At 43.1% G+C, this 25092-nt stretch overlaps 1 protein-coding gene across 4 annotated transcripts in view; it reads left to right on the top strand.

Moving 5' to 3' along the window:
• Positions 1-4618: 4618 nt before the first annotated feature.
• Positions 4619-25092, top strand: part of NUP160 (nucleoporin 160) — a gene marked incomplete at both ends in the record, with an annotated part of 71668 nt that continues 51194 nt past the window's right edge. For 2 of the 4 annotated variants that reach the window (XM_080719510.1, XM_080719509.1), the window contains 11 exons: positions 4681-4780; positions 5053-5164; positions 9687-9897; positions 10810-11032; positions 12547-12625; positions 13406-13520; positions 14924-15082; positions 17245-17322; positions 18444-18541; positions 21712-21796; positions 24208-24276. In XM_080719510.1, coding sequence (XP_080575636.1) covers positions 4681-4780; positions 5053-5164; positions 9687-9897; positions 10810-11032; positions 12547-12625; positions 13406-13520; positions 14924-15082; positions 17245-17322; positions 18444-18541; positions 21712-21796; positions 24208-24276 — 1329 coding nt within the window. Of the gene's footprint in view, positions 4781-5052; positions 5165-9686; positions 9898-10809; positions 11033-12525; positions 12626-13405; positions 13521-14923; positions 15083-17244; positions 17323-18443; positions 18542-21711; positions 21797-24207; positions 24277-25092 lie in introns of all 4 variants that reach the window. The other 2 variants (XM_080719511.1, XM_080719508.1) reach the window with 2 other exon arrangements.

Below are 25092 nucleotides of genomic sequence, written 5' to 3'. Positions count from 1 at the left end.
TCCAACATCAAGAAGTTGGGGAAAAGAGGAGCAACTGGGGAAAAAATCTAAAAAGAAATAGTCAGAGAAACAGGCAAAAATCAAGAATGTGGTGTACTGGAAGTCACATGAAGAAAAGGGTTTCCAGGAGGAAGAATTAGTCAAATTCTGCAAGTGGTCAAGTAGTGTTTGCCTACTATGTGCCAGGCCTGGGGTTTGATCTCCAGAAGCAAGAGGAAAAAAGGAAGAAAAGAAACAAGAGTTCAGTATTAAGTACAGACATGAATATCATAGTAATCTTGAAAAAAGCAGTTTCAGTAGAGCACAAGCAGCCAAAGCCTGAGGAAAGCAGGTTCCCATGAGAATAAATTAGGTATTCGATAGAATGCTCCTGAATTTTGAGGTTGGAGGCCTCAGAAATTGAGGTCCTGATACGAGATGAAAAGAGTAGAGGTCAAATGAGGGTTTGTTCAAAGCGGGGAGGGAAACAACAGCATATTTATATGCCTAGAAAGTCAACCCAAAGTTGCTGGAATGATGTCCTTGAGCAGGTGACCTAAGAAAGAAGTAGAAAGGTTGTCTCCCCATGAGCTGAGAGATGGTTCTATGTAGCATAGTAGAAAGGGAAGGTAAAAGCTGGGTGTGGGGGCACACACTTGTAATCCCAGTACTTGGGAGGCTGAGACAGGAGGATCATGCAGGTTCTAAGCCAGCCTTAGCTACTTAGGGGTGAGGCCCTATTTCCAAATAAAATATAAAATAGGTCTGAGAATGTAGCCTGGAGGTAGAAAGCCCCTGAGTTCTATCCCAGTACCACCAAAAAAAAAACAAAAGGAAAGGGAAGGTAAAGTGTGTGGGTATCGATGTTGGTGATGGAGAGATGCAGAAGTAATGAAGGTTCTTTTGATTGCTGTAATTTTCTAAGTGAAGAAGCTAGCTGAGAGTAAAGGAAGTGGTGGCGGTTAGAGGAACTACGAGATGTTTGTTTAGAGCCAGGCCTGGTGGTGCATACTTGTAATGCCAGTACTTGAGAAGCTAAGAAAAGAGGATCACAGGTTTGAAGCCAGGTTGGGCAACTTAGTGAGGCTCTCCACAACTTAGTGAGACCTGTTTCCAAATAAGAAATAAAATCAGTTTGCGGGTATAACTTGGAGGTAGAATGCCTCTGACTTCAAGCCCCAGTACCAAAAGCAAAAGCAAAAACAAAAACACCTCACTTAGGACAGTAAATGGACAAGGAAAATAGAATGTGTTTGCTGGGCAGCATTATGGACCTACTCAAGGTTCACTCCTGATGGAGTGAGAGCAGAACAGGTCAGTAAGGTTTTCTCCATAGCTTTTCTCCAGCTATGTTATGTTCAGCTACAGATCTGGATTGAGTTGAAGTTGTATTTTTATTTTTATTTTTTTTATTTATTTATTTTTTTTTTTGCGGGTCTGGGGATGGAACCCAGGGGCATTTGACCTCCGAGCTACACCCCCTGCCCTATATTTTATTCTTTATTTTGAAACCGGGTCTCACTGAGTTGCAGAGGGCCTCACTAAGCAGCTGAGGCTGTCCGCGAACCGCGATCCTCCAGGTCTCAGCCTCCCGAATGCTGGAATTACAAGCGTGTGCCACCATGCCCAGCTTGAAGTTGTATTTTTTATTGGAATATGATGAACAATTAAGCAAGAGAATAGTTTTAGTAGGCCGGGTGTGGTGGCACACACTTGTAATCTCAGCATTTGGGAGGCTGAGACAGGCGAATCACGGTTCACAGATAGCCTCAACTACTTAGTGAGGCCGTTCACATTCAGACCCCATTTCAAAATAAAGAGTCAAAAAACAGGGCTATGGGTGTAGCTCAAAGACAGAATGCTCCTGGGTTCCACCCCCAGTACCACACACACACACACACACACACACACACACACACACACACACACACGTTGCTGACAGTCTAAGTAGGACAAGAAGGAAACACCAAGGAAGTGATAGTAAAAAGAAAAAAAAAGCAAATGCATTTGGGCATAATGAAAGAATTACACTGCTGGAGTTGATTGTCCTAAAGGCATGAGGTGAGAAGATAGGGGAGTGATGGTCAGAATAGGATGAACCAGGAGAATGACAGAAACTGGTTGAAGTTAGTGGTACTAAGGTTGCAGATATGCTAAACAAACACTGGCCTTCTTTTGGAAGAGGGAAAATAGATAAAAATTAGCACTAGCATTTTCCTCAATATGGAGATCTACTATAATACCTTTGTTTTGTAGTACTAGAGATTGAACTCAGGGCAGGGGCATTCTCACTCCAAGCCACATGCCCAGCCCTATTTGTGTGTGTGTGTGTGTGTGTGTGTGTGTGTGTGTGTACGCACCATGGTAGAGGATTGAACCCAGGGGCATTCTACATGTGAGCTACACCCCCAGCCATATTTTCTGTTGTTGTTGTTATTTTTTATTTTGAAACAGGGTCTCCCTAAGTTGCAGAGGACTAACTGAGGCTAGCCGCTAACATGCAAGTCTCCAGTCTCAGCCTCTCAAGTACTGGGATTATAAGTATGTGCCACCACGCCCAGCTATTCTTTTGTTTTTTTTGAGGCAGGGTTTCACTAAATTGTGGAGAGCCTCACAAAATTGCTGAGGCTGGCTGCGAACCTGCTACCCTCCTGTTGCAGCCTCCAAGTACTGGGATTACAAGCGTGTGCCACTATGTCCGGCTTTTATTCTTTATTTTTAAAAAGGGTCCCGGCCGGGCATGGTGGCACAGGCTTGTAATCCCGCGCTTGAGAGGCAGAGACAGGAGGATCACGCAGGTTCGAAGCCAGAGGCTGGCTTAGGAGACCCTGTTTCCAAATAAAAATAATATAAAAAAATAGGTCTGGGAGTGTAGCCCAGAGGTAGAAGGGCGTCCAGGAACCCCAGTACCACCAAAAAATAAACACATAAATAAAATAAAATAAAATAAAAAGGGTCTCACTAAATTTCAGAGGACCTCACTAAGTAGGTGAGACTGTCCACACACCTGCAATCCTCCTGTGTCAGCCTCCCAAGTACTGGGATTACAAGTGTGTGCCACCATGCCAGGATTTCTTTCTTCTCCTTCTTCTTGATAAAAGGCTGAAAATAGAGTTAGGGGGTTTAGGAGGGAGGTAAAAACACTAACCAGGTTATCAGAGACCACTGCTTTATTTGGACCCAACCCCGGCACCCTCCGGGGAGTAAGCCAGCCGTGGACCCAAGCGACTGGAGAGTTGCACATAGTCCTGATCAGCAGGCTGAGTTACATGGTGGATCGGAGACACCGATGTTTTAAAGGCATGCGATTCTCTGGCAACATCTGTAGTCTCGACCTCAAGTATGTCTGGCGGCACCTGTAGTCTCCTGATATCTCCTCTTCTGGCTTCCGGGGTTCTGTTCCCGCTATAAGATCACGTGGGGGAGGGGAGGGACCCAACTTCAAACTTAACAGGATTCTCGCTAGGTTGCTGAGAGTCCAACTAAATTGCTGCGGCTGGTCTCAAACCTGTGATCTTCCTCAGCCTCCCAAATATTGGGATTACTGGCGTGGGCCATCACGAAGGGCTTCCTACACTGGGGATTGAACCCAGGGGCATTCTACCTCAGAGCTACATCCCCTGCCCTATTTATTCATTTTTTGTGGGTCTGAGAATGGAACCCAGAGGCATTCTACCTCAGAGATACACCCCCTGCCCTATTTTTTTTTATTATTCTTTATTTGAAACAAGGTCTCACTAAATCGCGGAGGGCCTCACCAAGTTGCTGAGGCTGTCAGCGAACCAGGATCCTCCTGTCTCAGCCTCCCTAATGCTGGGATTGCAAGCATGCGCCACCACGCCAGGTTTCCTACAATATCTTCTAAACTTCCACTCAGGGTCCTCGCTTCTTCTGCCAACCAAGAATGAGATCGAGCAGGGTACAAAAGGCAAATTCCTCTCACTTACGCAGGTATCAGTGACATAACCTCAGCAGGTTGCAGCATCAACGTTTAACACGGTGTACTTCATGACACAAGAATACATATATCCTGCCTCACGCAAAAATGCCAACACAAAAGCCGGGCGTGGTGGCGCACGCTTGTAATCCCAGCATTTAAGAGGCTGAGACCGGAGGATGACGGTTCGCGGGTGGCCTCAGCTACTTAGTGAGGCCCTCCGCAACTTAATGAGACCCTGTTGCAAAATAAAAATAAAAAAAAAATAGAGCAGGGGGTGTAGCTCGGAGGTCGAATGCCCCTGGGTCCCATCCGCAGACCCGCAAAAAAAAAAAAAGCCAACACAAAACAAAAAAGCCGTCTCTCCCTTCCTTCCCGGTCCTCCCGCCATCCCGCGCGTAGCTGAAGGGTGAAGAGACGCGGCTGGGGCAGAGGACACCGACCCTCCCGCCTTCCCGGGAGCCGCCCGCAGCCCGCGCCGGGGTTTTAAAATGGAAACAAACGCGGACCCGCCCCTGGCCGGAGGCCGCCGGGAAAGGGGCGCGGCGCGGGCGGAGCGGGCTCCCGCGGCTCGGGTCCCGCCGGCTTCCTCCCGGCCCAGGCTCGCGGTCCGGGGCCAGCGCCCGCAGGGAAAGCTCCGAGCGGCCCCCGCCCCGCGCCCTCCACCCTCCCGCCAGTCCCGCGCGGCCGCGCTCGCCCCGCCCCGGAAGTGACGACACGGCGCCCGCCCGCGTCCCGTCGGGCCTCGCGGCGGCGGCGGAAAGATGGCGGCGGCGGGAGCCCTGGAACGCAGCTTCGTGGAGCTAAGCGGAGCTGAGCGCGGAAGGCCGAGGCACTTTCGGGAATTCACGGTCTGCTGCGTTGGTACGGAAGTGTCCTGGGAGGGCGCGAGCCTCTTCTTACCCCCGGGCTCCTCCTCTGGGTGCCTGGGTCTCTGACCCTCCCGGTTCGTCCTCTTAGGTCCTCATGTCTGTAGCCTCCGGATCAAGAGCCTCCTTGGTGTCTGGTTTCTTCCACCTTCCTCTGGCCCTTCCCTTTATATGCGTTGTCACTCCGTCGCACTACCTCTTTCCCCAGAACCCTCGCTACCTGTCATCACAGAACCACGTGTGCAGCAGACCACATTTCTTTTTCAGGGACTGCAAATGTAGTGGCTGGAGCGGTGAAATTTAGTGAGAGCGCCGGGGGCTTCTATTATGTGGAAAGTGGCAAGTTGTTCGCTGTCACCAGAAACAGGTTCATTCATTGGTAAGTGCTGTTCGACACCTGGAAGGTGGGGTTGCCCGGTGGATGAAAGTTGGGGGCTGTTTCCAAAACGTCATTTCTACCAAGCAGTGATCAACATTTAAGAGAAAGACTTGTTTTCAGTTCGGGTCAGAATAATTGAGGTTTAGAGTTCTAGGAGTGGTACTCACTTGGCAATAGTCAAAATCAAAGGAAATGTAGCTTACGGGGTAAAATCTTGAAGACCAGTTTTAATTACAAACCCGTTATGTTTTTATAGTCTTTACAGGCGTCCTTCATTCTGCAGATAGGTTTGAGCTACATGTCAGGCCTTGTACTGGGTACTGAGGTAAAATGATGTACAAAGCCAGCATGGTGGCTCACACTTGTAATCTCAGCCTTTGGGAGGTTGAGACTGGAGGATCGCACAGGTTCGAAGCCAGCCTCACTTTGGCCCTCCACAACTTAGTGAGACCCTGTTTCAAAATAAAGAATACAAAATAGGGCAGAGGATGTAGCTTGGAGGTCGAATGCCCCTGGGTTCCATCTCCAGACCCACACAAAAACAACCAATAATTTCATCATGCAAGATATTGTACCTACCTGAGAATAGGTGTGGGCTCACCTTTTGTGTGGTGGTTTCATGAAGGAAAGAGACAGTCACCTGTGTGTGTGTGTGTGTGTGTGTGTGTGTGTGTGTGTGTACACATGTATATGTGTATACGTGTAACGGTGTTTTGGGCTCTTCATTCAAATAAATATATTGAATCGAGAAAATTAAAAAACTAATAGAAGCTGGGCGAGGTGGCGCACGCTTGTAATCCCAGGATTTGGGAGGCTGAGACCAGAGGATCGTGGTTCACGGACAGCCTCAGCTACTTAGGCCCTCTGCAACTTAGTGAGACCCTGTTTCAAAAAATAAAGAATAAAAAATAGGGCAGGGGGTGTACCTCAGAGGTCGAATGTCCCTGAGTTCCATCCCCAGACCCGCAAAAAAAAAAACAACAAAAAAACTAATAGCTAGGTTGCAGCTTAAGTTTAAGTGTTTATTACAAAGTAAGAAATACAAAGGGAAGGGGAAAAAAGCAGTGTGCCAGAGAGATACACTGGAGATCCCAAAAATGGAACTTGTACAACTTCTTTTTTTTTTTTTCTTTTGGTGGTATTGGGGGTGGAACCCAGAGGCTTTCTACCTCCGGGCTATACTCCCAGACCTATTTTATATTTTATTTGGAAACAGTCTCACTAAGTTGCTGAGAGCCTCACTAAGTAGCTAAGGCTGGTTTTGATCCTCCTGTCTCAGCCTCCCAAGTGTGGGGATTACAAGCATGCTCCACCATGCCTGGTGAACTTGTACAATTTCTAAGCACGGTATAGTAGCACACACTGTAATCCCAGCATTTGGGAGGCTGAGACAGGAGGATCACGGTTCTTGAACAGCCTCAGTTACTTAGGCCCTTTGCAACTCAGTGAGACCCTGATTTAAAATAAAGAATAATAAAAAATAGGCTTGGGGGTGTAGCTTGAAGGTAGAATGCCCCTGGGTTCCACCCCTAGTATCTCACACACACACACACACACACACACACACACACACACACACACGGTTTCTATTGGTATGTTCCTATCGGTATTACCTCATCAATGGGCTAGCAACTCATTTTCTTAGATAGGTGGTATTATCTTGTCCCTGGTCAGTGTGTTCACTAAATGTAGGTGCCAGTACCAGTAATCTATCTTTTCTACCTCTGCTGTATTGGTTGCCCGTCAGTTATTGGTGCTTTGAAGTAATGTGGAGATTACATCCTGCATACCAAATTTGAGTCACACAAAAAAGAGAGAGGCACCTATTGCAGCCCGTGGCACTGCGTGTAATCTCCAAGAGCAAGACATAAGGCTATTGCTCTCTTTAGGGCTTTAAGATGTGCCAGGCAAGGCTACTTGGGGTCTTAGGGCCTTTAATTGCCTTTACATATTTTTAAGTTTGTAATTGCCTCTACATTCTTACTATGGGTTAACATCAGGACAAAGGAGAGGGGAAGGGAGGTTCTGAAGTATAACAGGCAAAGCTGCAGTCTTTCCCTGCTTGAGTGTTTGGCAGCTCCCAGGTTTTGACTCCCTTTTACATTTTTTAATGGAAATTAATACTGGAGCAACTTCCCAATACCAGCATGTGTACACACACACACACACACACACACACACACACACACACACACACATTTTCATACTTTCTCCAGAGGAAAAGCATAGGGACAATGACAGCCTAATGGGAAAAACCAAACGTTATTTTCAGGGAACAATGTAGGAAATCATAAACTAAGATCTGAAGAGTAGAAGGTTATCCAGGCATGGAGTGAGGAGTTCAGAGTATGTTTCAGTCAGTGTTGTGGGGCTACAGATAAAGCAGACAGCTTCCCTGGTCTCAAGGAAGAAGACAGGCAGAGTCAATATACTTTGTTGGGTAATAAGTGGAGTAGAGAACAGAGAAACAAGGTAATAGGGAAGGGGAATACATATAGGAGTCAGCATTTTATATATGGTGGTCAGACAAGACAAATAATAAGTGATAAGCTGACATGTGAGCAGAGGGAGTTAGACTCTGGGGATTGAACATTTCAGGTAAAACCTAAAAGTCAGGCATGATGGCGCACACCTGTAATCCCAGTACTTGGGGAGCTGAGGCTGAGACAGGAGGATCCCAGGTTTGAGAACAGTCTCTGTAATGTAGTAAGACTCAGCAACCTAGTAAGACCCTATTTCAAAACAAAAGTAAAGCGTTGTAATCCCAGCGTTTGGGAGGCTGAAGCCAGAGTTCACAACCAGCCTCAGCTACTTAGTGAGGCCCTGTTTCAAAATAAAGAATAAAAATAGGGTAGGGAGTGTGGCTCAGAGGTCGAATGCCCCTGGGTTCCATCCCCAGACCCACAAAAGAAAAAAAAAAAAAATAGGGCTGGGGTGTAGCTTGGAAGTAGAATGCCCCTGGGTTAAATCCACACAACATATATACACATATATGCATATACCTATATGCATATATACATAAATACATACACATGTATGTGTGTATTGTACTGATGATTAAACCTAGAGATATTCTACCTCCAAGCTATACCCCAGCCCTAGTTTTATTTTGAAACAGGTCTCTCTAAGTTGATGAGAGTTTCACTACTTGCTGAGGCTGTCCTTGAGCCAGCAATCCTCCTTCCTCAGCCTCCCAAATACTGTGATTACAGCCATGTAATTTGTGTGGGGGGGTTACTGAGGGTGGAACCCAGGGGCTTTTCTACCTCTGGGCTATACTCCCATCCTAATTTTTATACTTTATTTGGAAACAGGGTCTCACTAAGTTGCTGACGCTGGCTTCGAACCTATATGATCCTCCTGTCTCAGCCTCCTAAGTGCTGGGATTAGAAGTTTGTGCCACCATGACCAGCTATTTTTTTTTTTTTTTTCAGTACTGAGGATGGGACCCAGGGGCATTCTACCTCCAAGTTACACCCCCAGTCATATTTTTTATTCTTTATTTTGAAAAAGAGTCTTACTGAGTTGCAAAAGGCCTCGCTAAGTAGCCGAGGCTGCCCTTGAACCTGTAATCCTCTTGTCTCAGCCTCCTAAATGCTGGGATTACAAGCATATGCCACCACGCCTGGTTTATATATATCTTAAATAAGAAATACTTATCAGATGTAGTGTTATACACCTATAATCTTAGCTACTTGGGAAATTGAGGTAGGAGGATGGCAAGTTTGAGGCCAGCTTGAATAACTTAGCTAGGCCTTGTCTCAAAACTTTAAAAAGCACTGTGAATATAGCTCAGAGATAAATTGCTTTTGAGTTTAATCTGTGATACCACCCCCCAAAATGCCTTTGCCCCCCCATAACATAAGTATAAGAGCAAAACGCATTAAATTGGTATTCTTTTGAGCTATTACACATTAAGAATTAATAGAAGCTGAGTGTGGTGATGTGAGCCTGTAATCCCAGTACTTGTGAGGCTGGGATAGGAGGATCAACGGTTCAGGGACAGCCTCGGCAATTTAGCAAGACTCATCAACCTAGCTAGACTCTGTTTCAAAACAAAAAATAGGAAGGGCTGGAGGTGTAGCTCAGAGGTAGAAAGAATGTCCATGGGTTTAACCCTCAATACCAAAAAAAAAAAAAGAAAAAAAGAAGGGGGAAATACCCACATATTTTGTCAGTTTTGTTTGATGCTATAATCTAGATGGAAACCACTTTCCACTACAGATATGGGGTATATGGTTTTAATTTTCATTTTAGTAGGGTTTAATTGCATTGATTATTGTCCTAAATGAGCTGTGGGGTTTGGAAATGCTTTCATTTAATGGGATCATAATGAGATTTGAGTTTTGTAATGCTGTGTTTTATGAACCCATGTATTATGGTGATTTGGAATGTAAGAGTGGTCTGAGTGGTTCCAAATTTTGAGCATTCACTTAGACACTATTTACATATTTTAACACAGCCGTCATTGAAAAGGAACTTTTTTTAAACAAATGTTCTTTTTTCTTTTTTTTTTTAACAGGAAGACCTCCGGCGATACCTTGGAGCTCGTGGAGGAGTCACTGGACATAAATTTATTGAATAATGCAGTTTGCCTAAAATTCCAAAATTGCAGCGTCTTACCTGGAGGGGTTTATGTCTCTGAAACCCAGAATCATGTGATAATCTTGATATTAACCAATCAAACAGTCCACAGGTTACTTTTACCACACCCTTCTCGGATGTACAGGAGTGTAAGTTGGTTGAATGTGCTATCTTTTTTATTTTCCAGATTACATAGCTGCCATAAATTCAGTCCTTGAACAATATTCTTGTAATTTAAGAAAGTTTGTAATATTTGTTAGCCCTCACCAAGCATCTTTTTTTCCCCCCAGCAGTACTGGAGATGGAACCCAGGGGTATTCTACATCTGAGCTACACCCCAGCCCTATTTTTAATTCTTTATTTTGAAACAGGTTCTCACTGAGTTGCAGTGGGCTTCACTAACTAGCTGAGGCTGTCCTTGGACCATGATCCTCCTGACTCAGCCTCCCAAATGTTGGGATCACAAGCATGCCCCACCACACCCAACTTTTTTGTTTGTTTGTTCTTGGTGGTGGTAGTTATACTTAGAGGATTGAATCCAGGGGGGTTCTCCTACTGAGCCATACTTCTATCTCTTTTTATTATTTTGAGATAAGGTCTCACAGCCTCACAGCCCTGGCTTGACTTTGGAATCCCCTTGTCTCAGCTACTTAGTGAGGCTTTCAGCAAGTTAGTGAGACCCTGTTTCCAAATAAAGTATAAAAGTAGTTTGGGAGTATAGCCTAGAGGTAGAAAAGCACTTGGTCCCCCCCCCCCGCACCACAAAAATAAATAAATAAAAATAAATAAATAAATAAATAATAGGGCTGGAGGTGTAGCTTGGAGTTAGAATGCCCCTGAGTTTCATATTCAGTACTGCAAAAAATAAATAACTCAGAAGCTAAATGCCCTGAATTTAATCTCTGTTATAATAAACAAAAAATAGCTTTCTTTTTATGCTTAATAAGTTTCTTTTTAAACTTAATAATTTCTTACTTACAAGCTTTCTTGTTAACCATGAGGAACTAAGTAAAATTCAGATTATTTTAATTTTAACAAATTTTTTTTTCATTACTTCACAGGAGTTGGTAACTGAAAGTCAGATGCAGTCAATATTTACTGACATTGGAAAAGTTGATTTCAGAGATCCTTGCAACTATCAATTAATTCCAACAGTACCTGGCCTACCTCCTAATTCTACTGCATCAGCAGCCTGGCTTAGCAGTGATGGGGAGGCTCTGTTTGCTCTCCCATCTGCTTCTGGGGGCATCTTTGTTCTTAAACTCCCTCCTTATGATATACCTGGTAAGAATGGGGACTGAGCAGGGGTTTAACTTTAACCAAGAAATATTGCCATTAAGATAGACCTTTGAAGCTCAACAATATCGGTGCAAGAATTGCTTTTGTACTGACCTTGTATTCACCATTGCTTGCCTATGAGTCTCAAGTACTTTACTTGTATACGTTTGGTTTTAGACAGTGAATAGGGAACTATAAAGCATATTGGATTATGGGAAAACAGGTATATAAATAGAAGGCAGCATAGTCTAAGTCCTATAATAGTTGCCTAGTCGGGCACCTTCAGATTGAGGTGTTAAACTAAAATCAATTAATTGGAATAAAGTTGGACTACTGATATCCTGTTCCAGGTTACCACTCTTCCAGGTCACCATTCTTCCTGGTTTATTGGATTAGCTTCCTAAATGTCTCCCCAGATTTGTCTTGCCCCTCTTCAGGAACATCTCAGGCAAACTGATGCATTTAAAACATTAGCTTTAAATAAGTTCAATCATGCCATTGCAATTCTCAAAGCTGCCCGGTGAGGGCTATTCTTTATCTCTCTCTAAATAAACCCAGAGTCCTTATACTTGTTTCTATGCCCCGCTGCTGCCTCTCTGACCCCGTCTTCTCATTCTTTCCCTCTTAGCTTCTCAGCATCAACACAGACCTTAGAATTCTTTAAATACAGTAGGCACACTCCTACCGCAGGCATTTGCCTGGGATAGCCAGCTACCAACTTGCTTCCTTCCCTCAATTTCTTAGGCTTTTACACAGTTTCACACCCTAGTGAGGCTTTCCCTGGCTGCCTCCCCCCACCTTTTTTTTTTTGTATGTGTGTGGGGTACTAGGGATGGAACCCAGGGGCATTCTACTGCCAAGCTACATCCCCAGCCCTGTTTTGTCTTTTATTTTGAGACAGAGTCTCACTAATTTGTGGAGAGCGCCACTAAATATGAGGCTGGATACAAAAGTGGGATCCTGCTGTCTCAGCCTCCCAAGTACTGGGATTACAAGCATGCACAACCACACCCTGTTCTGACCTCCCCTTTTGAAATTTAAACTCTCCTTCCCAGACACACACCAGTGTACATCCCTTTCAGGTTTTATTTTTACCCATTTATTACCATTCTTAATTTAACTTTCTGCTTCTCTCTGTTCAGTGAAAACTAAGTTCCATGAGGATAGTAGTTTTTGTTTTGTTTTTGTTGTTGCTTTATTTCCAGCACCTAGAACTGCCTGGCACATAAAGGGTACCCAGTGATTGTTTTGGAAAGAAGGAAGTGGTTCTATTGTTGATAGTGATAATATAGGTTATAGTCTGAACATTTCTCCTATGAGTAAAAAAAAGGCTATTTCAATTCATTTAATAACATCACAATATTTGAAGCTTGATATATGTACGAAAGGTACACCCAGAAACTTTGTTAGTATAGAAACGGTGAAGTCCATCGTCTGTTATAAAGCCCTTTGTGGTTACATCATTCTTGCCTTTTGCTTTCCCTGAGTGTGATCAAGAGGGGCTTTGGCTGTCGTTGCAGGGGTAGTGTCAGTTGTGGAATTGAAGCAGAGTTCAGTGATGCAGCGACTGCTCACAGGCTGGATGCCAACAGCTATCAGGTTAGTGGTGTCTGGCAGGTAAACCAAGGGGCCTAAGGCTCTAACCTTTGTACTGATCAACACCTCTTAGAGCTTACAGTCTTACTACAAGGATACACTGCACTAGAAATGAGAGGAGCCTGCAGAGTGTCGTTGTCTGTCTGAGGAAAACCACACTCCAGAGTCTGCTTTAAGATGGGGGTGTAGCTCAGCGGTAGAGCGCTTGCCTGGCATTTGTGAGGCCCTGACTTTAATTCCCAGCATTGGGGGAAAAAAAGTGAGCCACAGAGTCTGCTTTGCTTATGGTTGGATACCTGGCAGCAGAAACTGGCTTACTGTTTATATTCTCACAGTATCGAGTTCAGTGCTCTGTCCTGACTTAAATAATTACAATTTTGTGTAAAATTATTAAAATAAAAAGGTTTTGCCAGGTGTGGTGACGCATGCTTGTAATCTTAGCATTTAGGAGGCTGAGACCGGAGGATCACAGTTCGTGGACAGCCTCAGCTACTTAGTGAGGCCCTCCACAACTTAGTGAGACCCTGTTTCAAATAAAGAATTAAAAAATAGGGCAGGGGGTGTAGCTCAGAGGTTGAAAATCCCTGGGTTCCATTCCTAGACCAATAAGTAAATAAATAGGTTTTGATGATTACACTAAGACAATATAAAAAGAAACAGTTTCCCATTGTTAGGTAGAGCCTCTTAAAATTTACTATAGGAATTGGTGTTAACCAAATAGCAATGTAAAAATTCTAGCTCCTTGCAACAGTAAACCTCTAAAATATGGCCTTCTGCTTTTAGGGGTGACCAGGCGCCCTCCGATCGTGCCCTCAGTCTTGCTGTTCATTGTGTCGAGCATGATGCATTCCTCTTTGCTCTGTGTCAGGATCATAAACTAAGAATGTGGTCTTACAAGGTAAATTCTGTGTTTATAGTTGCTAGAGTCGAAGTAGGATTATAAATTTTGAGAGAATTGAAATCTTGCTTTCTTTTTTTCTGGGGAGGGGTATTGGGGATAGAACCCAGGGGCATTCTACCTCTGAGCTACACCCCCAGCGCAATTTTTTTTTATGCTTTATTTTGAAACAGGGTCTCACTAAGTTGCAAAGGGCCTCACTAAGTAGCTGAGGCTGTCTGCAAACCGCGATCCTCCTGTCTCAGCCTTCCAAATGCTGTGATTACTAGTGTGCACCACCATGCCTGGCCTAGCCTGATTTTATTTTTTACTTTGAAACAGAGTCTTGCTAAGTTGTGGAGGGCCTTGCTAAAGTTCTGAGGCTGGCCATGAACCTGTGATCCTCTTCTCAGCCTCTCAATTACAGGAATTACAAGCATGTGCCATCCCTCCCAGCTTCCTACTTCTCTTAAAGATGACCACTTGCCTTGGAAATTATGGGTCATTTCTGAGTTCAGATGGTTTTGTTTAGCTTCATTTTGTATACTTTTCTCCCCCACTTCTTATGTACTACATTTAAAGGGAGTTCTACCTTTGAAGTACAAGCCGTGCCCTTTTTTTATTTTTTATTTTGTAACAGGGTCTCACTGAGTTACTATACATAGGCCTTGAACCTGTGATATTCCTGTCTCGGCCATCTAAGTACTGGGGTTACAAATGTGTCACCATGCCAGGTTTGTTTCCCCTAACTTTTGGGTTTTTTATTTTGAAAATTGTGAACTCTACAAGGTATTTTTTAAAAAGAGTATATAAAGTATACCTTTCACTTAAGAGCAACTTTTTTTTTTTTTTTTTTTTTTTTTTTTTTGGTGGTACTGGGGTTCCTGGAAACCCTTCTACCTCTGGGCTACAGTCCCAGAACTATTTTATACTTTTTTATTTGGAAACAGGGTCTCTTAGGCCAGCGCGGCTGACTTCGAACCTGCGCGATCCTCCTGTCTCAGCCTCCCAAGTGTGGGGATTATAAGCGTACGCCACCACGCCCAGCTGTATTTTTTTTTAATGCATGTTGATGGCCAAGTGTGGATTTGCAGTCAGTCCAAGCAACTTAGTGAGACCCTCTACAACTTAGACTCTGTTTCCAAAATAAAATAGGGCTGGGGTGTAGCTCAGAAGTAGAAAGCCCCTGGGTTCAATCCCTATTACTATAAAAAATAGATAAAATGCATGTTAATAAGGACCAGGGGTATAGCTCAGTTGCAGAATGCTCACACACGAGGTCCTGAATTTAATTCCTTAACGCGTGCGCGCGCGCGTGCGCGCGCACACACACACACACACACACACACACACACACACAAATGGGGATGGGGGACTTTTTTTTCTGGCCTGAATGTTCACCTATTGACTCTTACCTTGAACAGGACCAAATGTGCCTGATGGTAGCTGACATGCTAGAGTATGTCCCTGTGAACAAAGACCTTCGGCTTACTGCTGGAACTGGACACAGATTACGACTTGCTTATTCTCCATCCATGGGACTCTACATAGGAATATATATGCATGCTCCAAAAAGAGGACAGGTATGAAACTAAAGACATGTATTGAGTGATTCTACATGTACTGATGGGAAGTAACTAGACTCAATCTATTTAAGCTCTTTGCACCAACCTAAATGTTTAAAGTGTTGCTTGAGGTAATGATAAGTTTTGTGCCAATATATGAATTAGGAAATCTGAGAAAAGAGTTAGGATGAAAGGAGGCTGAGACAGGAGGATCACAGGTTCAAGGACAGCCACAGCAACTTAGGGAGACTCTCAGAAGCCTAGCAAGACCCCATTTCAAAATAAAAGATAGGCTGGGTATGGTGGCACAAGCCTCTATTTCCAGTACTTGGGAGGCTGAGACAGGAGGATCGCAGGTTCAAGGATAGCCTCAGCTACTGAGTGAGGTCCTCTGCAATTTAGACCCTATTTCAAAATAAAGAATAAAATACAGGCCAGGCATGATGGCACACATTTGCAACCCTAGTACTCGGAAGGCTGAGTTGGAGGATCACGGTTTGCTGACAGCTTCAGCTACTTTGTGTAGGTCTGGGGGTCTAGGTCGGAGGTAGAACACCCCTGGGTCCCATCCCCAGTACCTCAAAAAAAAAAAAAAAAGCCGGGCACGGTGGCACACACTTCTAATCCCTGTGCTTGGGAGGTGGAGACAGGAGGATTGCACAGGTTCGAAGCCAGCTGTGCTGGCTTAAGAGACCCTGTTTCCAAATAAAAAAATATAAAATAGGTCTGGGAGTGTAGAATGGAAGTAGAATGTCTCTGGATTTAATCCCCAGTTAAAAAATAAATAAATAAATAAATAGGACTGAAGGTGTAACTAGGAAGTAGAATGCCTCTAGGTTCAATCCTTAGAACCACAAAAAAAGGAAGAGGAATATGAAAGGAAAAGTTAACCAGAACTGACATGAAAGAGTAAATTCGAAAGTCCGGATGGAAAAGTAAAAAGGAATGTGTTATTAAGTAGTTATAGGAAAGTTAATTTTTAGAAATAATTTTGCTCAGCAATGTGTGTTGGCATATGCCTGTAATACTGGTCCTTAGAAGACTGAGACAGGAGAATCACATGGTTTGAGGCCAACCTCAGCAAATAGGCAAGGTCCCCAGCAATTTAGTGAGGCCCTCTTTCAGAAATAAAATAGGGCTGTGAGTATAACATGGAGGTGGACTCCCTCTGAGTTAAATCCCCAATATAGAGAGAAAGAGAAGGAATGAATGAATAAATTAACCCATTAATTTTGTTCATCATGCAGGCACTATTATTGTATGTAGGCTGTACTGCAGTAGTATAATTGCATAATAAATAGGCGTTTTCTGGGCAGCGTGTGTTGGCACTATGGTGGGCCCTTTATGAACATACGTTAATGGTAGCACACACTTGCTGGGCGTGGTACTGCACGCTTGTAATCCCTGCGCTTGGGAGGCTAAGACAGGAGGATCGCACAGGTTCGAAGCCAGCCTCAGCTACTTAGTGAGGCTCTCAGCAAGTGAGACTCTGTTTCCAAATAAAATAGAAAATAGGTCTGAGAGTATAGCCCAGGGGTAGAAAGCCCCTTGGTTCCATCCCAGTGCCACAAAAAAAAAAAAAAAGTAGCACACACTTGAGCTGAGCTTATTCAGTTTATAAGACAAAAAAGAAAGGGAGCATTCAATTTCAGACAACTGCTTTACTTGGAGAAATACTGACCTAAGATGTGATTATGCTTCAGGGATACTAATGGATATTGCTTTGCTCAGTACAAAGAAATATAAATGAAGGCTTTGTGATTGGCACAGAGGGAACTCTTGGTACCTGGAAATGTGAATCTCGAATCTTAGCTGTTGTCAAACTAGTGATAGATTTGGTACTCCTTGACCATTCTAATGATTGGGTAAAAGCAAACAACAAGGAGAACCCTCTATAACATGAATAAAATGTTTAAGAAAAGAAAAAAGAGATTGTACTTAACATAGTAAACTCTATACTTGCAGATGGTAAAGTTGAGGTCTGAGGGTGTGGCCCACTGGTAGAGCTCTTGACTAGCATATTTAATCCCTAGCACCTCAAAAGAGAAAGTTAAGATACTAAGTTTTATATCTATTTTACCACAGTTTTAAAAAATATTTGTGAGTACTACGTACCTTTGCTGAGAAAAGTGACATGTCGATTATTTCGAGTAATAAATTATCAATGTATATTTTGCCAGTTCTGCATTTTCCAGTTGGTGAGCACTGAGAATAACCGCTACAGTCTGGATCACATTTCCTCGCTGTTCACTTCTCAGGTAGGCTGACTCGTCTTTCCATAGCACGTGAGTATAGTGAGTATTGATGGGGGCTGGGGGTGTGGCTCAGTGGCAGAGCGTTTGCCGACCGTGCACAAATCCCTGAGTTCAATCCCTGGTACCACAAAAGAAAAGGAAGAAAAGAAAGAAGTGTTGACAGCCAGGCACAGTGGTACATACTTGTATCCCAGTACTTAGGAGGCTGAGACAGGAAGAGTGTGGGTGTGAGGCCAGCCTCAGCAACTGAGTAAGCACCTATTTCAGATTTTATAAAAAGAACAGGAGGGTGTGGCTCAGGTAGCATGCCCAAATTTAATCCCTATTACCCCATCCCCCCCAAAAAAAACCAAGTGTGTTGGCTATATGCAAGCATGGTGGTGTGCACTTGTGTCTCAGCTATTCAGGAGACTGAGGTTGCAAGATCACTTAGGGCTGGAGTTCAAAGCTCTCTCGGGCAAAATTACAAGACCTTATCACAACTAAAAAATAGTTGTGTGGTAAAGTGATTGTAGTCTTGAATTGGAATATTTCATGATGTATGGGGAAAAGTCTCTTTTTTTTTTTTTTTTTTTTTTTTTTTTTTTTTTTTTTTGCAGTACTGGGGATGGAACCCGGGGCCATTCTACCTCCAAGCTAAACCACCAGTCCTATTTTTTATTCTTTCTTTCTTTCTTTCTTTATTTTGGTGGTATTGGGGTTCCTGGAAGCCCTTCTACCTCCGGGCTACACTCCGGGCTACTATACTTTTAATTTTTACATTTTTATTTAGAAACAGGGTCTCTTAAGCCAGCACGCACGGCTGGCTTCGAACCTGCGAGATCCTCCTGTCTCTGCCTCCCAAGCACGGGGATTACAAGCGTGCGCCACCACACCCGGCTTTTATTCTTTATTTTGAACCGGTCTTAATGAATTACAGAGGGCCTCACTAAGTAGCTGAGGCTAGCCGCGTAGTACAATACTCCTGTCTAAGCTTCTCAAATGCTGATATTGTTAAGTGTGCGCCACCCCACCCAGCTGCGTTTTAATGCCTTTAAATACCTCTTCTACCAATACAAATTTAAGTTACTGTGAACTACCACCATTTCTTCCTTACTTTAACTTTTTCCCCCATTTCTTCCTAGGAGACACTGATCGACTTTGCCTTAACTTCCACGGATATCTGGGCCCTGTGGCATGATGTTGAGAACCAAACAATTGTGAAATACATCAACTTTGAACAGTACGGTCACTTAACGGTGTCATCTACCTTACCCCAAGTAGTTTCATGCTAAGACAAGAAAGCATTTTATGTAGAACCACCCTAGGGTTTTCACTGAGGGGTTCTGATTGGGTCTGCCTGTTTTTACTCTTTTCTGAAGTATCTTATTTTGCATTACGTGTTATTTTGTGTTTGTTGCTTTTTGGATTTAGAACAAAGTTGAGGATACGTTGGATTGGACTAAGATAAAGAAAATAGAGTATTTCTGGGGAGAGACAGTATATATCCAAAATACTTTTTTTTTTTTTTTTTTTTTTGCAGTACTAGGGATGGAACTCAGGGACATTCTATGTCTGAGCTACACTCCCAGTCCTATTTTTTATTCTTTGTTTTGAAACAAGGTCTTACTGAGTTGTGGAGGGCCTCACTCTGTAACTGAGGCTGTCTGCAAACCCATAATCCTTCTTTCTCAGCCTTCCAAGTACTAGGATGACAAGTGTGTGCCACTCTGCTGCCTGGCTTCCAAAATATATGTGTGTGTGTGTGTGTGTGTGTGGTACTGGGGGTGGAACCCAGGGGCTTTTCTACCTCTGGGCTATACTCCCAGACCAGTTTTATACTTTATTTGGAAACGGGGTCTCACTACATTGCTGAGTGCCTCACTAAGTAGCTGAGGCTGGCTTTGAACCAGTCTCCTGTCTCAGCCTCCCAAGCACAGGGATTACAAGCATGTGCCACCACCCCTGGCTCCAAAATACTTTTAATTTGGAAGTTTTCTTGATTTCTTTTTTTTTTTTTTTTTTTTTTTCCTGGTGGTACTGGGGTTTCTGGAAGCCTTTCTACCTCCGGGCTACACTCCCAGACCCTTTTTTTTCTTTCTTTTTCTTTTTTTTTTTTTTTTTTGGAAACAGGGTCTCTTAAGCCAGCAAGGCTGGCTTCGAACCTGCGCGATCCTCCTGTCTCTGCCTCCCATGCGCGGGAATTACAAGTGTGTCACCACGCCCGGCAAGTTTTCTTGATTTCAAAGCAAAGATAGTTCCTAATACCACAACTTTAAAAAGACACCGTAAACCATCTTGCCCTGCTCTATAGCCAGTATTTCTATGTTGAACTTTTCATGAGACAAGTGCAGTGCTTCTCTTCTCTTCTTTTCTTTTCTTTTCTTTTCTTTTCTTTTTTTTTTTCTTTTGCAGGACTGGGGATGGAACCCAGGGGCATTCTATCTCTGAGCGACACCCCAGCCCTATTTTTTATTTGTGATGAAGGTGAAACCTAAGGACTTTTCTATCTCCGAGCTATACTCCCAGACCTGTTTTATATTTTATTTGGAAACAAAGTCTCACTAAGTTGCTGAGAACCTCACTAAGTAGCTGAGGCTGGCTTCGAACCCTTGTGATCCTCCTGTCTCAGGCTCCCAAGCACTGGGATTACAAGCATGTGCCACCACGCCCATCTGTGCTTCTTGCTTTTTAAAGCAAGGAACTCATCCTTAGGTGGTAATGTCTACCAGTAATCCTAGATACTCAGGTGGCTGAGGTAGGAGGATCATAAGTTTGAAACCAGCATGGATAATTTAGCGAGACTCCAATAAAAATTGTCTCGGGATATAACAGTGGTATATAACTGGGTTCAATCCCCAGTGCAACTAAAATAGATAAATGAAGAATGGATGGATGAATGATAAAAACAAGAAGCCGGGTGTGATGATGCATACCTGTAATCCTAGTACTTGGGAAGCTGAGACAGAAGGATCACAGGTTCAAGGCCAGCCTCAACAACTTAAGAGATTCTATTTTAAACTAAAAAATATTGCTGGGGTTGTAGGGGTATACCTCAGAAGTAAAACATCCCTGGGCTTAATCGCTTAATCTCCACCACCATAAACAAAAATAGAACAGGAAATTTATTTTTTCCAGAATAAAATAAACGCTAATATACAAAGTAAAGTTAGTATTTTAGGAGTATAAAATCATTTTCTTTTTTGTTGCTGCTGAAGATTGAACCCAGAACCTTACACATGCTAAAGCAAATGTTATACCACCGAACTATATCCCCAGCCCCTTATGAGTATAAAATTACAATATAGTTTTAACATGTTGATAATCTCTTATAGTAGATGTATTTGGCATCTAATATTTTTAGTAGGCATGACATTTGATTAAAATTTATTGGTTACAGATATATTTTAAAAGTAATCTGTAGCAGAGCGTGTTGGCACACGCTTGTAAGCCCAGCATTCAGGAGGCTGAGAGGAGGATCACACTTTGTAGACAGCCTCAGCTACTTAGTGAAATCCTTTACAACTCAGTGAGACCCTGTTTAAAAATAAAAAATAAAAAAATAGGGCTGGGGTGTAGCTCGGAGGTAGAATGCCCCTGGATTCTATCCCCAGTGCCACACACACACACACACACACACACACACACACACACACACAAATTGTAAGCAAAGATTTACATAATTCTCCTAAAACATTCTCATAAGACTTCCTGTAACACAGTTTAAGAACCAGTAAATTAAACAACTGAACTCTCTGGATTCCTCAATTCTAAGGTCTAGAGCAGAATTCTGGGAACAGTTAACCCCCAAACCACACCTCAGAAACTGAGAATACTCCTTAGAGATAGCATTTGAGTAAAGTAATAAAAAAGCAAAGGCTCTACAGAGTTGGAATCCTAGTTGTGCAAATTACCAGCTATTATATACCCTAAGCTTTTGTCTATATCTGCAGAGTGGGTATAATATATCCTTCAAAGAGTTATCATCAGGCATGCATGAGTAGTATTTGAAACTGGACCTAGCTAGTCCTGGCGCATGCTTGTAATCCCAGTACTTAGAAGGTTGAGACAGGTGGACAATTGCAGCTTCATGGCTAGCCTCAGCCACTTAGGCCCTCCACAACTTAGGGAGACCCTGTTTCAAAATAAAAAATAGGGCAGGGGATGTATCTCTGAGGTAAAAATGCCTCTGGGCTCAAACCCCAGTTCTGCAAGAATAAACTATTGCTCTATTGTTGCTGCTCTTTCTCCTCTTCCTCCTCCTTTTTGTGAGAACCTTTCTGTCTTTAATAGCATTGATCAAGCAGTGGCTGCTTGCAGGAATTCAGTGGTTAAAGCCTTTCTTGCCATGGTCCTTCCAACTGGATAAGTTTTGTTTTTATATAAACTTGAACTTTTTTTTTCCTTCTATAGTAATATTGCAGGTCAGTGGAATCCAGTTTTTATACAGCCCCTGCCAGAGGAAGAGCTTATCATCAGAGATGATCAAGATCCCAGAGTAAGCAACCCTGAAGTGTTATGGAAAGAAATGACTTGCCCTGTACTGGGGATGAGCCCAGGGACATTCTACCTCCATGCTACACCCCCAGCCCTATTTTTAAATTCTTTTTATTTTGACATGGTGTCACTGGGTTGTAAAGGGCTTCAATATGTAGCTGAAGCTGGCCGCGAACCTCAATCCTTCTGTCTCAGCCTCCCAGATGCTGGGATTACAAGTGTGCGTCACCACGCTCAGCTAATATTCTTTATTTTGAAACAGTCTCACTAAGTAGCAGAGGCTGGCTGTGAACCTGTGACTCTCCTAACTCAGCCTCCCAAGTACCGGGATTACAAGAGTTTGCCACCATGCTTGGCCCATTTTATTTTTTATTTTGAAATTTTTGCCAAGTTAATAAAGTCAAAATCTAGTTTATGACACTTGGTCAAAATAATTAGGCAACATGAGGTTTTTCCCACTATATTTTCTCCTGATTCATTTCTCCATTTATGAGAGTTTTTTTTTTTGTGTGTGTGTGTGTGTGTGTGTGTGTGTGTGTGTGTGTGTGTGTGTGTGGTACTTGGGGTAAAACCCAGAAGCTTTCTTTTATATATTTTTTGGAAACAGGATCTCACTAAGTAGCTGAGGCTGGCTTCAAACCTGTGCAATCCTCCTGTCTCAGCCTCCCAAGCGTGGGGATTACAAGCATGCGCCACCACACCCAGCTTACGAGAGTTTTTAAAATATATGTAATGCATGCGAATATTGGTTTCTTTTATGTGAGCTATAAAATGAGTACTTTTGTAGATGGCGTAGAAGTCAACTTAGTTTTTAATTTTTTCCCTACCAATGTGTATCACCAGTAAATTGAGTTTGTGCTTTTTATTTAAAATTGGCCCTTAACAGACCTTGTTTTCCATGGGAACCTAAGTGGAATGCTACACGAGGGCACACCAATTTCAGAATAATACCTCAGAGCCGGGTGTGGTGGCGCACGCTTGTAATCCCCACGCTTGGGAGGTTGACACAGGAGGATCGTACAGGTTCAAAGCCAGCCCCAGCTACTTAGTGAGGCTCTCAGCAACTTAGTGAGACCCTGTTTCCAAATAAAGTATAAAATTGGTCTGGGAGTATAGCCCGGAGGAAGAAAGCCCCTTGGTTCCACCCCCAGTGCCACCAAAAAAAATAATAATAATAATACCTCAGGTTCATCCCAAAACATTGCAGTTTGCACTTGCACTGTAAAAATATATAACTGCACTGTTGCCTGTTGTTGCTCAAATGTAAAAAGGCAGAATGCTCATTTCATGTAATAGAAATTCAAACTTTGTGAGCTGGGTGTGGTGACTCATGCTTGTAATCCCAGTACTTGGGAGGCTGAAACAAGAGGATCGCAGGTTCATGGCCAGCCTCAGCTACTTTGTGAGGCTTCCACACCTTAGTGAGACTTTATTTCAAAGTAAAGAATAAAAAATGGGGTAGGGGGTTAGCTCAGAGATAGAATGCCCCTAGGCTCAATCTACAGTTTCACACACAAAAAAAAAAAATTCAAATTTTTTTTTTATTTTCTCTTTAAATTCTTTTAAATTCAGCCATGTGTGTTGGCTCACACTTGTAATCCCAGTTTTGGAGAGGTTGAGACACAAGGATCTTGGTTTGCAGCCAGCCTTAGCTACTTAATGAGCCCCTCTGCAACTTAGAGAGACCATGTTTCAAAATAAATAATAAAAAGTAGGGCTGTTCATGTAGTTCAGGTAAAATGCCCCCTGGGTTCAGTCCTCAGGTTGTTTGTTTGTTTGCGGTACTGGGGGCTGAACCCAGGAGGCATTTTACCTCTGAGCTACAACCCCAGAACTGTTTTTTATTCTTTATTCTTCATGTTGAAACAGGGTCTCACTGAGTTGCAAAGGGCCTCACTAAATGGTAGCTGAGGCTGCCCTTGAACCACGATTCTCCTCCGGTGTCAGCCTCCCAAATGCTGGGACTACAGGCGTGCACCACCGTGCCCAGCTCAAAAGTTAATATTCTGATGAAGATAAAACTTTTTTTTCTTTTTTTTTTTTTTTTTTTTTTTTTTTTTTTGTGGGTCTGGGGATGGAACCCAGGGGCATTCGACCTCTGAGCTACAGCCCCTGCCCTATTTTTTATTCTTTATTTTGAAACCGGGTCTCACTGAGTTGCAGATAAAACTTAAAGGGCCAGGCGTGGTGGCGCATGCTTATAATCTCAGCATTTGGGAGTCTGAGACAGAAAGATCATGGTTCACGGACCGCCTTAGCTACTTAGGCCCTCTGCAACTTAGTGAGACCCTGTTTCAAAATAAAGAATAAAAAATAGGGCAGGGGGTGTAAGCTCAGAAGTTGAATAACCCTGGGTTCTATCCCTAGATCTGCAGAAAAACAAAATTAACTTTTGTTTTGATGTTCTAACAGGAGGTGTACTTGAGGAGTCTTTTTACACCAGGGCGATTCATAAATGCGGCTTTATGTAAAGCTTTACAGGTGAGCAAGAAAATATTTAGTATTTACTTAAGACTGACTTTATTGCTGCATTGTATAATAACTACTCTTTTGTTTTGCATATATTAGACCTGGAACATTTTGTTTGTAAATACTATTATGTTTTTCTCTAATGTTCTTTCCATTAAATAATACTTTAAATAGAGAGTTGAGAGAAGGGTATACTTTCCTGATAACTAGTGAAGCATGTCAGAGTTCTGAAGAGATACTTGTGCCTACATTATTGTAAAAAGATACCTCTGCCCCTGCATGTGATCTCTATACTTGAAAGAAAAAAATTTTTTTTTTTTACCTCTGGGCTATACTCCCAGACCTATTTTATATTTTATTTGGAAACAGGGTCTCGCTAAGTTGCTGAAAGCCTCACTAAGTAGCTGAGGCTGGCTTTGAACCTGTGAGATCCTCCTGTCTCAGCCTCCCAAGCGCGGGAATTACAAGCGTGCGCCACCACGCCTGGCTATACTTGAAAGAAATTTAAAGTGGTGGTTTTGGTTCGTTTTGATTATGCTTTGTTATTACCCTTTTGTTAGTACAGTGAAGACCTGGCTTCAAAGTCACATGGTTTAAGAGCTCCTTAATGCTTACAAAGCATTCTTTAAAGATGCATGTGCCAGCCAGGCATGGTGGTGCACGCTTGTAATCCCATTACTTGGAAGGCTGAGACAGGAGCATTGTAGGTTCTTGGCCAGCCACAGATACTTAGGCCCTTTGCCACTTAATGAGACCTTGTTTTAAAATAAAGGATTTAAAAAATAGGGCTGGGGATGTAATTCAGAGCTTGAATGCCTCTCCTGGGTT

The sequence above is a fragment of the Muscardinus avellanarius genome (assembly GCF_963383645.1).
Source record: "Muscardinus avellanarius genome assembly, chromosome: 1".
In the NCBI taxonomy this organism is placed as follows: domain Eukaryota; kingdom Metazoa; phylum Chordata; class Mammalia; order Rodentia; family Gliridae; genus Muscardinus; species Muscardinus avellanarius.
The sequence above is the reverse complement of the archived record's forward strand: the minus strand, read 5'-3'. Positions and strand labels throughout refer to the sequence as shown.